Consider the following 15,767-nt stretch of genomic DNA (forward strand, 5'->3'; position numbering starts at 1 on the left):
AAATATTACAAAAATATATTCCTAGTATCCATAGATTTCAAATTGTTGTATAATAGAATGAACTTATTTAGCATGAGACTTCTCTGATTCTAATTTCCGTACATTTAAAACTATTCAATAATTCCAAACAGAATGTTTCGTATATTTAGCATGAAAACTAAATACAAAATTCACTAATTCCAATTTCCGTAGGTTTCAAAATAATTCTAAAATTTCAAACAACAAGTAGGGAATTTTTAGTAACAAAACTAAAGATTAACTTTTTTAATTTCAAGAAGAAACTTAAGCTCATATTTAGCAAGAGAACTAAATATGAACTTTTGTAATTTCCAGAAGAAACTTAAGTATAGGTCAGCTCTGAGTGATGGCCAAGTTATATTTGATAGAGTATGCCGACGATGACCTACAGAAAAAGGGTCATCGGCTATTGTGAGGACATGTTGGGGCTGTTTTCTGGGGGCTGCTAAAAGAGGAAATAGGCTAATGTGCTTAGACTCTCAAATTGCCAGCAAAGAATCAGTCAATTAGGCGCACAGTACGTTTTCTGTTTTCCGTTTCAGTTTCAGTTGTGAGTTTTGGGGTAGATGGTTTTCTTCTTCTTATTGGTTTGTGGATGGCCGAAAGCCATCAGAAAAATCGACATAAATTATGTGTTTTATGTCTTGGCTAGTTGACTTTTTGCATTGAACCCGCTGCATAAATCACCAATGCTAGCTAAACTGTCAGATGCAGACAAACTAAAAGGAGGGAGGCGAAGGAGGAAGAAAAGAGGTTGCAATTTCAACTCGCACGTAGTTCGTTGCGGGCCAAACTGATGCTGCACGTTTTTTGAGGCGCCACCGCTGCTGCTGCTGCAGGCGAGTTGAGTTGGTCGCACAAATTTGGCACGTGTGATAAACTCAAAATTGTTGCAGCCAACTACAGCAGCAGCAGCAGCAGCAGTTGTTGCAGCGGTAGCTTCTGCCAGTGTCAGCAAAAAACGAGGCTAACCAAAAACTTTGGCAGATTTTTCGGTTATCTGTCGCACATGCAGTTGACCTTTTGGGCGTTCGCAAAAGTTCGCCACGCTTAAAAACTATTAGCTGCGGGCTTTCAATATTTAAACACACACACACAACACGCAGCTGTGCAATTTGATCGCAAAACTTTGCACATTTTATATGAATAACAAAACTAAGCAAACTATTTGAGCTCGATAGCCTGTGCTTTTTTCTTTTGCTCTGACTTCATGAAGAGAGCTCAGCTTAGAAGTATGCAATGCGGCAGCCAGCAGCACTTCAATGCATAAACAAAACACATGTTGCCCAGAGTTCGGGGGGAGTTTAAGTAGCAGTCAACTGAATTCGGACATGGCCCTTAGGTGTTTGCTCGTACTTAGGCCAATTACAGTTCGGCCGAGCCCAGTGGAATGATAACCCTTTGACACTGAGGCGGGTGAATGAACCAAACAGAAGCCAAAGTCAGTCACTGCGTTTGTTTGCCTGCTGCGGTCAACGCGCGACTAATTAAAGGCCGCGCACGTACACTCGAGGAGGGGTAAAAGGGTAAAGGAGTTGGGGATATGTCGTGGGATCAGAGGTAACTGGAGAGCCGAGCAGAGCAACGCAGCGCAGAGTAAAGCTGAGGAAAGAGCGTAGATTTCATTTTTGGGCGACGACTAATGGCTGCACTTTGACCGCAGCTGCCACATGAGTTGGAGGCAACATTATGCGAGTAACACGAGTGCAACATATACTCTTTAAATACTCGACTGTTAATAGGGTATAAAGGGTATGACCAATTTGTGTCCGTTCATATGAACAAATAGAGAACAAAGAATATGAAAGCTACAGATACCAGTGTGGAAGATTCATTTAACTTTCCGAAAGCTTTAAATTAATCGTATAAAAGTACAGAATTTTAAAAGAGATGAGCCAGTAAAAATAAAAGCTGATATACTAAATATAGCAGATACTAAAAATTCTTGTATTGTCCTGATTAACTGACTGATTCATCAAAAAAGGCAAGCCTCCTAACTCTTACCATTTGGGGTGAAAATATCTACCATATATCATAATGTAGGATGTGCAATGTTTTGAAACAAGTTAACATTATAAAAGAAAAATAAAATAATGAACTAAATGATTCAAAAAATTAAAAAAAATATCGGAATAATTCACTGACTTATGATATTATTATTAATTCACAGTCTAAATGGTAAAAGTTGAAACATCGTTTACTTTTAAATAAAAGTAACTGTATAACAATGCTTTCCATGGTATATTTTGAAAGTAGTATAACAATTTACTAAGTATAGTCTAGTATACCGATGACTAGATGACTAGATAGTGTACTTATTTGGGTAAATTCTTAGATTAATACCTAACTGTTTAGCTTTTATATATTTAGTATATTTTGCTATTTTTTCAGTACATTAATTTGCTATATTTTTAGAGAAATACTGCATTGTTGTGCTTTTATGGAAAATTGGCACCCGTATACTTTTAGTATATTTTCGGTATATTAATTTGGCATATTTTTATAAGAGGATTGCAAATTGTGTTTTTATTTAAAACGAGTACCAATATATTTTAGTATTTTTTGGTATATTTATTTGGTATATTTTTTAAAATAATACCGCACTGTTATGCTTTTCTTAAAAACAGGGGGTAGCGGGTAGTCTCTCAGTCGAGCACACTCGTTTTTAGCTTTCTTAGTTGCCTAATCAATCATAAAGACCAATTGGTATTGCTTAAATCTGAATTTACTTTCTACTTAACGGGTATTTGAAAGTCGAGCACTCTTGCCCATTTATTTTTCGACGAGTTTTTGGAGGAGTAAGCGGACGACATGCTGCTGTAATTTGCAACTTAAAACTGTTGTTCAGCGATGTTGGATACTGGGAGCTGCGCTGTGTGCGCTGCTAATGCCAAGTGCTGATGCAGCAGCCAGCAACGCGCTATTTGAATGTGATTTAATGTGAAAACCAGTGGAGTTCTCTGCACTCTACCTCTTTCTCCTCCCCCTCAGAATGGTCATGTGAAATGAGTCATTACAGATATGCAATCAGGCAGCGAATGTTGTCTGTGCACTCGATGTTATTGTTGTTGTCATTGTTGTTGTTGTTGTTGTCTCCACAGTTGATGTTGCTGCTCTTGTTGTTGCTGGTGTCGAGTCTAACCCGCAGCGTTGGCAAGGCGCCGACCACATCGAGTCATTTGTTAACAACCAGCGCGCGGTTTTGTTACACCAAATGCGCGGAAGTGTGTAGTCGGATGTGGTTAAGCATACGCCATGTTGTCCATCAAAATGGCCTTTTTGCCCATCGTTATTATTGTTGTTGCTGGCATTTCATTTCGCCAGCTTCCCTTTTTTTTCTGTCTGTTTTGTTCTGATGTGTTTTAGCCATTTACTGTGCTGCTTCTTTGGCTGCCGCTGCTGCTGCTGCTTTTTTATTAACCGAAATGCATGAAAATCTATGCACGGATACGCGCGCAATAATGCGAAATTTATGGCACACAAAACGTGACACTCCCACTCCAAACAAACACTCAGCGGATGCTACTCATTTTGTATTTGACTGGATTTGGATTTTCATTTGAATTTTGCAGATGTCTAGATTTAAATTTTCACATTCGCATTCGAATTTAGATTTAGATTTTGAGAGCGCGACTTTTGCCTAGCGTGTTGTTTTAATTTGTACGTCGAGTCGAGTAGAGAGTGAATTCTCTGTTTTTGTGTATCGCAAATTACGCAGAGTTTATAGCATTTAATTTTAGCCTGGCAACAAACAGAACAACGCAAATTTGTTGCATTTGTCGCACTTGAATGCCAACAAATAAACAATCCCAAATGGCTGGTTGAGTGTCTTTTTTTTATGCCATTACACAACCGCACTACATTCGGTTGTGTTTTGCCATTGTTGCCTTTAGGGGTATTATAATTTGCACAGCCAGTTTGCAACTGTTTTGCAGTCAAGGGTATCGACTGTTCGACTGGAAACAAATGCGCTTTTTATGCAATTTTCGGCGCTCAATTTTCATTTGATAAATGCAATTGAGGTTGTTTCCCAAAAGGCATTTGACTTTTTGTATTATTATTAAATGTAAAATAGTTGGCTTCCATTTTGATGCCCATTTAAATAACCAAATAATATATACAATAAAGCAACCAAAAAATAAATACACTAAAAGGCAAAATGAGACACGAGGAGATCGTCACGATTGAGCAGCTCAACTATCGCGTACTCATTGCAAAGAAAGTTCATGTGCTACGCGATCGTTGGAATGATCGCTTCGGGTGGTTTCCTGCGGCTCAAAAGGAACACTACAAACAATATGCAGAGATCTATAAGGAAAGTCTGGCTGAGTACGGTGAAGAACAGTTTAAGAAATATGCGAAACATCGTTCTTTGCGCGCTGTTCACACAGCTGCCATAGATGCTCCCAAGTTGGATAGCTTGAAGAAGTTCTGCTGTTATCCCATGACTCATATGGCGGAATATAGGCCATCGGTCACCACAAATGGGGAGTATGGACTCGTGGTCCCAGGTCATCATCATCGACACTGTTAACAAGTTTAGAAGGCAATGTTCAGTTAAACTTTTGCCAACAAACGATTGACGATCAGCCAAAGAATAATGCAGAAATTAATAGAAAGGCAGCCAAAGTCTGGCTGTTAAATAGAATTATAAATTTTATGTGTATGTTGGTAACTACAAGAGTGTAAAGATGTTCGTACTTCTGTTAAAACATATGAATAAATTGGTTTAAACAAACTTATTAATGGTTAAGCAGTAAACATAAATATGAGACAACGTAAATGTATTATTATTTCAAAAGCTCCTGGTAGTTGCTTAGTTTTAACTTTATAGTTTTAGCTTTATATTTATTTCATAAGTAACAATATCTGTTTTTCCTTTATTTCATTGCAGTGCAGCCATCATCATACAACGAGCCACAGGTGAGTGTCTCACAATCAAAATATGCAATAGTATACATCAAATTTATATTGACAAGGCGCTGCTAAAAAGCTGAGTCCGCGTGTGCAGAAAGTTTCCTCCTGCAAGAGTTAAGGAGCATTATTTGTAGTTGTAAATTCCAGGCATTGATAGTCGATAGACGCAATCTTCTACCATGTGTGAATCAGTTGAATGTGCTTGTTTAGGAGAAACTATTTCAGAGCTGACAGAGGGCGGAACTGCCAAGAAGGCGTGGTCAGACAGAAAAGTGTGTGCTTCTGATCAAATACTGCTGTTAACAAACTAATACAAGACTTTTCTATTAGAAAAGTGTGATATAAAAAGCAGCTCACTGTCAAGCACAAATAAAAGTGCTCTAAGCCCATAAGAGAAGTCTCTTGTTTTAGAAGATGACGGAGGTCATCTCTGTTATCTAATTTCAACTAACTAAAAATAATTCTATGAATGTATTCTCTACTGGATTTCAATTTCATTTAGACTATGTTATTGTACAATTTATATTCAATATTGTGGTAACATTTTGCTCAACACTTGTAGCTGATTTTATTTTGCTTGAAATGACATCGACAGAATGCGAAGCTTATATTTTGTTTGAAATGAAATCTAAAGACAACTTCCCAGAGTGTATTCATATTTATTTTAAATGAAATCCAATAAGAGAATACTTCGCAGGGTATTTTAAAGTTCTGTTCTTTCACTTTCTCTTGCCTTTTTAATTATTTTTGGTGCTGCAATGGCCGTTGGCCACATGCAGTTTTCTCTTCGTTTTTCTAGCTTTTTTTTCTGCACTTTGTTTGGGCTTTTGCTTTTATTTAATTTGTGTGTAGCATGTTTGCATTTTACAACTTTGATTTCTTGTTGCGGTTGGTTTAGTGAAGCGAGGAGAGGAAGTAGCAGAGAACTGTGAGTGTTGGGTTGTTGCAAATGCTTAGTGCAATTTCCATTTTCATTAAGCAACAAGTTTTTCTCAGTTGACTGCTAATGCAAACACAATCGCAAAACACTTTTCCCCGGACTATGTGCATTTTTCCTCGTGGTGTGAAAAGCGAAAGCATCAAGCGACAGTCGCAAAACTTTTTAATCTTGTTACGTGGAAAAATAATAAAATTAAAGCTGGCTACAGGTGAAATGTTTTGCGTATTTCAATAAGCCATTTAAACTGATAATTGTTTCGCATAAATCATTTGGCTCCGCGGCTGAAGTTGAGCCTTCAGTCTCTCTCGAACTCCTACTGAAATGACCTTTGCCACAACACCGAAAGTTAATTAAAAAATTGTGGCCATTGCGCGGCCAGCTTTTGTGTATAAGTATGCCCGACCGAATAAACTGCAATTCAATTAGGGACGTGGCCATAAATAAGCCACACCCACACTCTCACACACACATACTTAAAGGGACAAAAGAGGCGCTGAAGAGCTAAAGCTAAAGCTGAAGCTGAAGCTGCGGTTGAGCTTGAGGCACATTTAGGTAAATATTATTATAATTTTTGCTTTTATCGCATGCTTTTTTTTGCTCGGCGGTTTAATCTTTTATAAATAACAAATGGCTCAACTTGCGTTTTCTCTTTGTGTGTGTGTGTGTGTGGTAAGTTTAGACAGCATAAAAAAGCAGGCAGACAGACAGACGGAGAGAAAGATTCGACTATACAAATACCTACAAAATACTTGCACTGTGTGCCAACTTTGGCTAAAGTAATTATTTTTAATAATTGACTCGCCGTTGTTTGGTTTTTTCCTCCATTTTCGTGGTGTTGCCCCAAATTTGAACTTTGAACTAATTTGGCAAAGTTTTTCGGTCTGCACTGCGTGTGGCTCTGGCAGCTGCTTTGGTTACAACAAGAGCAGCAGCAGCCAGCAACCAGCAAACCACAGCGCTTTACTTAAACTAATTAAATTTATTGGTCGGAACAGCGATTTGCAAGAATTTTTAACTTTCAACTATTTGATGCAATTTAACAATATTTAAATCAAATTAAATGTGCTTCAAATGCATTTTTATACCCAATACACAAAGGCGAGAAGGGTATTATAACTTTGTGTCTATATCAAACAAGCAGAAAGAGGCATCTCCGACCCTATGAAGTGTTCTTCTATATGTTATTGTCTGGATCAGATTCAACAGACGAGACCATAAAGCCATGTCCTTCTGTTCCTTTTGAAGCTATAGTCGATATTTGGTACATACAATAATAACTGTAGTAACTCTGACTCCTGAAAATTTGGTTGTAATCAGACAAAATGGGCAAAAATTACTTCGATATATTTTAAATATAGTACTATGTCTATATACCAAATGTTTATATTGGTATATTCTTAGTATTTTGTAGTATATTTCTTTGCTGTATTTTAAAATTAACACCTCACGATTTCGTTTTCATCAAAAATGGGCAGCGGTATATTTTAGCATTTGTTAGTATTTTTGGTATATTAATTTGGTATATTTTTAGAATTATATTGCATTGTATATATTTTTACTGTATTTTAAAATTAACACCTTACGATTTCGTTTTCGTCAAAAAAGGGCAGCGGTATATTTTAGCATTTGTTAGTATTTTTGGTATATTAAGTTGGTATATTTTTACAAAAAATTGCATTGAATGCATTTATTGAAAACATGTAGCGGTATATTTCAGTATTTTAGTATTTTTTGGTATTTAAATTTGGTATATTTTAAGAATTATATTGCATTGTATTCCATTTATTGAAAAACGGTTGCGGGTATCTCAAAGTCTAGCACACTCGATTAGTTATCTCAATTGCAGATTAACTTCCGTTTGGAAATGTATTTGCTTCTAATTAAATAGCTTCCCAAAACAAACAGTGCACAATATTAATTTGCATTTAGCAGCGTTTTAGTTAATCGCACGCACAATAACTAAACCGAAATGCTGCTGGTAAATATTTGGCAATTATTTTATCGCGCAAAAGAATTAAATATGAATATAAATTTAATGCTGCAGCATGCACACATAATTGGGCATTGATTTCAAAAGAGCGAGTGTTCTTTTAATTATCAGTAATGCAGTGAAGTTTATGAGCTTGCATTCAGTTGGCGGTTCACTGAAATTTTCCAATGAACTGCAAATTAAAGTTCAGACACAACTTGAGCAATACTTTAATATAACCTTTTTTGACACGCGCGACCGAAATAAATTAGTTGGCATCACAGAACGCGACAGGCAGCAGTCAAGTCAAGGCATTTAACTGATCGCCATAAGCGACATCATTTACAACCACAAGACTGCGAGGGGTCTTTTTCCTTCTCTCTTTCTCTCTCTATCTCTCTCTTTTTCTCTCTGGGTTTTTGAGCATGTGTCGTATACCAAATTGCTCTTTTGGGTTTTTGTCAAATATTTTTTTTGCCACTGCTTGTTGCTGTTTGTTGCCTGAGCTGCTGCCATATTTGACTTTGGCAACTCTTTTGGGGGGCCTCATGCCACATGCCTCATGCCTCGTGCCACGTGCCACGAATTAAAGTGAAAGTCTTATTAAACTTTCAGACACTGCGAAAACCACTTGACAGCGAGTCGCAGACGCAGTCGCTCGAGCAACATGTTATATTTACTGTTACGTTTATTTACTTAAAATGCGACAGCCCTTCACAACAGCAACAACAACAACAACAACCGAAGTAGCGACAACAGGAAATATAAAACAAAATAAATATAAATAACATATGCTACGCAACGAAGCACAAATACTCTCTTGGTGAAGTGCAGAATAAGTTTCTACTTCACAATTAAACAAAATATTCTTATTCTGTAACTTAAATCTTTACGTCTTTTGATTATTTTTATTGAACATAATTTCAAATGTGCCCCAAAGCACAAAAATAAAGCAATATGTAGAAAAAAATAAAGAAAAATAAAAAGAAGATAAAAAATCATTTTTAAAATGCGCTCATAATTTGTATTAAACAGCTTTAAATTTTATTTTTGAATATAAATTATTTTATCCTTTTATACTTTTTAATTTTTATAAATTAAATTCAATTTCAAAGAGGTCCCTAAGAATAAAAAGAAATCTGAAATGGATGAAATTCATTTAATATATTCTATTACTACAATAGTATTATTTGTTGTAGTAAATTAACCGAATATTTTATTCATTCATAGCAAATAAAACGAATTTAATTTTAAGATAATAAGATGACTACTAGAATGTATAAATACAATAGTGAAGAAACATCATCCATTTCAGTTTTTATTAAAGTCTCCGCTTCAATAAAGTCACTGAAAATAATGAAGGAAAATTAAGTAAAATATTCTGATCACTTAAATCTTATAATGAAATTTTTTAATTTCTTTATTTTATATACTTATATTTTATTTTATTTATTTTTGATGCATTTATATTAACTGAAATTAGTAACAAAGTTTGTTATTTTTATTTATTAGATTATACCTTAAATAAGTAAAAGTTTATTCACATTTTTTTTGCGAATATTTTGTATATTTTTTATTTTTGTTTAATTTATATTAATGTATTTTTCTATTCATTTTTTTTTTATATTCCTTTTTTCCTTATTTTTGATTAATTTCTAACAACCTCCATTAAATGCAATATTTGCAGCCATATTCCTTTAGCATTTTTACAAGCTAAAGAGTTGTAATTTTTGGCTGAATGGCTCTTATTATTGCAAAGTCAAACGGTTTATATAGTCTTTATGAAATTTGCAGTACTCTGTGTGTGGAAAAGCATATCAAAAATGTCTCAGCGCGGCCCACAACAAAATATTTACATTACTCATCCGCCGCTTGGGCCGCTTGTTCGTTGGCATTTGCCTGAAGGCGCCAAAGGCTGATCCGGCACACGCTATGCGTATGAGTGTGAGTGTGTGTGTGTTTATATGTGTGTGCGAGTATTGGGTGTGTGTGTGTGTGTGTGGGCGACACACACGCGCCTGACTGCGATTTAGTGTAATTTCCGCAATCATTTCCTACAGCATTTTATTCCGCCGCGCGCATTGATACGATGCCCAAGTTCGCGTCTTGCCCAAGAGAGTGAAAGAGACAGAGAAGGAGTGCAGTAGAGTGAGAGGGAAGACTGGCTAACTGACTGACTGACTGTTTGACTGACGCCCTTTAACCTTGGCAGCAGCTGCTTGATTTCGCATTTTATTTTTCCTACAAATTTTCAAACGAATTGCACAAATGCCTTGCGCCCCCGCCACGCCCCCTCCCCCATTCACTGACCGCCTTTCACTTATTGGATAGCAGATACAAATTTGTGGGCTTAGCGCTAGTTTCGTTTCGCCGGGTCCGGCTTTGTTCGGCAATTTTTGGGGCGAACTTTCGGTTTCATTTCTCGTTCTCTTTCTCTGCGTCTCTCTCTCTCTCTCTGTGTGTTTGGCATTTAGCGAAAATTGCTGGAAATTGAATTATGGCATTCAGTGCATATTCCGCCGGCTCATCGTTGTCGTTGTCGTTGTCTCAGTCAAATGCTTTTGCATTAAATTTATAGCGCGCAATAAACTTTTGCGGTCGCTGGCAAAACTTCAACGCGCCAAATACCGCAGGGCAATTACAGCAGCACAAAAGGGAGGACTCTTTAAAAAAGAACACGAAAGGAAGAGGAAGGGAAACTAGACCCAGCTAGAAGCTAACCAAAAATCTACATGCATAAATATATGTTGTGTGTGTGTGTGTGTGTGTGTGTGAGGAGCCCGCAGGGTCGGAAGCGTTCAGTGGCCAACAGGATATGCTCTTGTGCATTGGCTTCCAAATGATTTGCTTACATTTGCCGCTCTCATTCATGTATTCTCTTTTAAGAGCATAGAGCAAGAGCGAGAGTACACTGAGAGTTTTATGAATAATATCCTCGAGGCATTAATTTTCAAATTGGTTATTTTGCCCATTTTGTTGTCGGTGAGCATGTAAACAACAAGCACATATCTGAGTATATATATATATATGTATACAACATAGAGTAGAAACATTCATGCCTCGCAGCCTTATTGGGGTAACAGACCGTAAAGAGCGAAATATGTGTAATATGATTAAATTTTATCAACAACAAAGCAAAAACAAGCTCAGTCCAAGCTGAAGCATAACCCCAAGCTCAACTGCTGCTGTTGCTGTATTGCTGTTGCAAGCAACCCTCGAAAGAAGCAACATGAGGCACGTTCAACAGCTTCGACGACATCTATAAATGTATTTATATAAAAGATAGACGTTCGTTCGTTCGTTCTTTCATATATGAGAACATTTCCTCATCTTCATCTTCATCGTCATCGTCATCGATGTCATGTTCTTTGCTTTTGATTCTCCTTTCATTTTATTTTATTTTGTGCTGCTGCTGCCTTGTGGCAGCTTTACATGTGGCAATGTGTTATTTATTGCTCATTTATGATTTGGACGCGCTTCATCTTTGTGCGACACATTGTCAACTGACAACACATCGAAATCAGATGGCAACAAGCAGCATAAAGCGTAAAGTAAAGGACACGCTTCCTTAATGCTCTCGTTGTGCGCTCTTTCTCTGCATGTTTACTGCTGTCGGTTCTTCAAGCTGCTCGCTATGTATGAGATTCAACCATATATTTGTCAGACTGACGAGTAATCTTGTAAGAGAACTCTATAGAACTTTGTATTTACATTTACTACTTTAGTAGTTTACTTACGGAATATGATAATATCTTATTAAATGACAGCATTCAAACTAAATTTCTGTTGACTTGACACATAATTTGTATTAGTAATTTACACAATTCTTGAATCTATTTACCTCACATTAATATAAAGACACTAAAATGATTTTTGCTATTTCTTTGCTTTATATATTTTTATTTTTATCTCAGCTGTTCTTTATTGAGTTAATTATTATTGTTAAACAGCAAAACTCAAGAGTTTTTTGAGTATTTCTTAACATCATGTATTTAATTTAGTTTTTGTACTTCATCTTAGTCTTTGTCATTAAGTTTTAGTAATATTGGAAAGATCCATTCGAGTTATATAATTCGCAAAATGTTCAGACAACTTAATAACTGAATGAAATATAATTGATTGTTTCATAAAATATATCCTAAAAATATACATTACAAATTAATTTTATGCAATTTGTCACTTTTAAAGTTTATATGTAATTTAATTATATTTCCAAAGTAATAATTCGCATATTCACAAAGCTTGTTAACTGATAGTAAATCGACCTTTCCAGCTTTTGCTGTTTCGTAATTAATCGCAAGTTGCATTTCATCTAAATTCTTGCCTGATTTAACACACAATTTGTTTTAATAATTCGAAAAACTGAGTAATGCATTTATTACAATACAAAAATAACATTTTCCTATTAACTTTCTATATTTCATTATATGCAAAGTAGCTGAAAAAATAGATTTTTTTGTTGCTTTTCAATTTCATAATTATTTGCTATGTGAATTCGATGGCAATCGTTGGCTGATTTAACAAACAATTTATATTAATAATTCGCATAACTTTCACAGTTGACATACGGCAGCAAAAGACACATACACACACACACACACACACACACGCTTCACTCTTGTGGAGTCTGCCACAAATGCCGCAGTTGCAATGTGCAGCAAAGTTTTGCCTGTGCTTGTTGTGCACTCATTACAAGTTGCAACATGCGGCTGTCATGTTGCGCATATAATCAACCCACACTGCACGCTGCAGTTGGCTGTCTAGCTGTTTTGCATATTGCGTATACGCAATGTAGTTTCGCATTATGCGTCGCATTAAATTGACAACTGTTGCTGTCTGATTGAATTTTGATTGTTGCCTCGCATTTTTGCATAAATTGCAATGCAACAATGCCAAACAACTCCGCAGCAATTATGCTGACAACTTGTCTTCTCTTCTCCCTCTCTTTCTCCTCCTTCATCTCTGCCTCCATCTCCATAGCTCTATCTTCGCTGTTGTCGTGTGCAACTTCATTTTGCCGCGTTTGATAAATCTAATAAGTGTCGCGGCCGTCATGCAATATTAAACCGCGTTGCTGTTGCCACGCCCACAGCTGCTGTCGCCTCCCTCTGCGTTAGTTTACCTTTAAGGTTAACGCTACGCAAAAGTTTTGTAACTTGTCGGCGGCAAAAGTTGCACTTAAATTCTGACATTACTTTATTTATTTTTTCTACGCTTTTTTCGTTTTTTTATCATCAGACGCTGTCGCTGCGCCTTCACTCACCTAGGCAACAATGCACATTGCAACTTTTTATTATTGTATTAGTAAAAGTTTTTTACGCTCTTACTTTGCCCTGCCACATTGCTTTTACTTCTTATCCAGTTAGCGCTTTAAACTATGCTGCATGCCACAGCTGCAAAAATTGCAATGTAGCCAAAGAGAAGAAGTAAAAAAGCTACAAAGCTAGAATACTGTATATAAATTAATATATTGAAAAAAATCTAGTATATACCAAAGGCTATATTCGGTATATCATTATATATCATTATGCCAAAGAGTACAAAATATACCATATAAATATACCAAATAATAAACTAAAAATACTAATATATACCCAAGGCTTGATTTGGTATATTGATCTACTATTCCAAAGAATACGAAATCTGTCATATAAATATACTAAAATATACTGCAAATACTAATAAATACCCAAGGGTTTATTTTGTGTATCGATTTACTATTCCAAAGAATATAAAATTTACCACATAAATACAACAAATAATAAACTAAAAATACTAAGGTTTTATTTGGTATATCGATTCACTATACCCTTCAAAATATACCATAAAGTAAAAATATTATATATAAAATATATATTCTATATATTTTATATTATAAGAATTAATGCTATATTTGGTATATGGAAGGCTATATTCGGTATATCGATATACTTTACTTTCAAGATATACCAAAAAGTATAAAATATACCATATAGATATAGTTTCAGTTTATTAAAACTGATACTGATACACCCAAGGCTTCGATTTACTACGATTTATTCCCTTCAAAATATACCATAAAATATATTTGGTACATTGATAAAGATATAGTATATTTGATATATAGATATACTATTACATTAAAAATATACCATAGAGTATGACATACACCATACAAATATAGCACAAAGTAAATAATTTCATATAAAACAATATACTGAAAAAAATAATAATATATATCGATTCGAAATACCTTTCTACCTCATAAAAAGGAACATTTATAGGACATAAACTTGACCAAAGAATATCAAGATATTGCCTCAATTTAAAGGCAAAGCTGTGTTGTCTAATTAAAGCATTGGATTGGCCTATGAATGCATTCAAGTGTTCAATTACAAGCTGCAAGTTGTTGCCTGGCAACTCAAGTGCTTCGAGTGCCTTGTTCTCGCAGCTATTGCCAATTCCAATTGACTGAAACAGTTGCAGCTCTAAACGTGTGTGCTGAGACGTCTTTTCTTTTTTTTAGTTAATTTTTTAATGCCCAACTCACAGAGCAGAATTTCCATTAATTCTGTGTGCAGCAAATGAACAAAAGAACAGCGCCTTCAGGTGCACATTGAACACAGCAAAGAAGCGAGGGAGAGGGAGAGAAAGTCTGAAAGAAGTTTGCCATTGATAAAATGTGCCAAGGGGGATAAGAAAGGGGGAGGGAGGCAGCTATCAGCGGCATCGGGTGTTGATTGTGCTAAATAACTGCACAACAATGGGGCCTAAGTACGTTGATAGAAAAGTAATGAAAGCCAGTCGAGCTGAGCTTCTCTGCTACAAGCTACAAGCTGAAAGCTGGAAGAAGCTGCAGGCAGCGCCTGATTGGTAGCGCCAACAAAGGCTAATTCGTTGGCTCTGGCTGAGTGGCTGGCCATGGTCCTTGCTCCTTCTGCCTTTCCCCCTCTTTGGCTGTGGCATACAATAATTGGTAAAAGTCGAAGGCAGGAGAGAGGGAAAGAAATACAAGTATAAAGCCAAAACAACATGAAGCAAATCGAAAAACAAAAGACGAAAATTGTGTAAAGTGGTTTTATGGAGCAACAAAATAGAAAAATAGGATTTACCACACTAACACACACACACACACACAGACACAATCATACATGGGCACTTGGGATGTGGCCAAGATGGAGAATGCCTTAAGGTTAAAGTAAAGATTGCAGCAGCGGCTCAAATGGATTTACGTGTTGCGAATTTTAATTAAACGATAAAAAAGGGCAACAGACATTGCTCAGCTCAGCTTCTCGAGCTGTCGAGCTGTAGCAAGCTGTAGCAATGGATGACCAGCGCACTGCGTGTGCTTAGCACAAATTTATGGGCCCGCGTCGAGGCAGAGGCAGAGGAAAGAGAAGTGCCTCAAGTAGAAGTAGAAGAAGAGAAAGAAGTATGTAGCTGCAGCAAAATGTGGCAGCATCATTTGGTGCCTCGCCGCGTTGACTTTTTGCTATTCATTGCGCCAGCCGGTGTAAAATTTAATTTACGAGCTTGTATTTTCAATATGGCCACAAGCAGGCAGCCAGTGAGGCAGCCAGACAGCGGTCCTTCCACCGCATTTCGTTGGCCAGGTGGCTCTTAAAAGTGATTAACATTAAATCATATACAAGGAACGGCCATATCTTTGTCGGCCACCTGACCACACACACAGCTAACCGAGGCATCCAAGCGATCCAGCGATCCAGAGATCCCGCCGCAAACAATTACATTTTCTGCACGCGCCCTTCATTCATTTTCACGCACGTACGATTTTTCGCACACAATTTTCACCTTGCGGCGAGGCCTAGAAGACAACAACAACAACGAAAAAAAAATAAAAGCAAAAGCATTTACAGCTACGCATTTTGTTTGCTAATTTCAACAGAAGCGACGGCTTATCAACGAGCCGCCATTAGCATGAGA

The 15,767-nt window shown here is 36.5% G+C and overlaps 1 protein-coding gene across 1 annotated transcript; it reads left to right on the forward strand.

Annotated features, from left to right (window-relative positions):
* The first annotated feature begins 4,083 nt into the window (after positions 1 to 4,083).
* LOC133842302 (uncharacterized) lies at positions 4,084 to 4,589 on the forward strand. Its single transcript, XM_062275355.1, has one exon. It carries the CDS (start codon positions 4,178 to 4,180, stop codon positions 4,550 to 4,552), a length of 375 nt encoding a protein of 124 aa, XP_062131339.1. The 5' UTR covers positions 4,084 to 4,177; the 3' UTR covers positions 4,553 to 4,589.
* The last annotated feature ends 11,178 nt before the right edge of the window (positions 4,590 to 15,767 follow it).

This window comes from Drosophila sulfurigaster, chromosome 2L (genome assembly GCF_023558435.1).
Source record: "Drosophila sulfurigaster albostrigata strain 15112-1811.04 chromosome 2L, ASM2355843v2, whole genome shotgun sequence".
Classification (NCBI taxonomy): Eukaryota; Metazoa; Arthropoda; class Insecta; order Diptera; family Drosophilidae; genus Drosophila; species Drosophila sulfurigaster.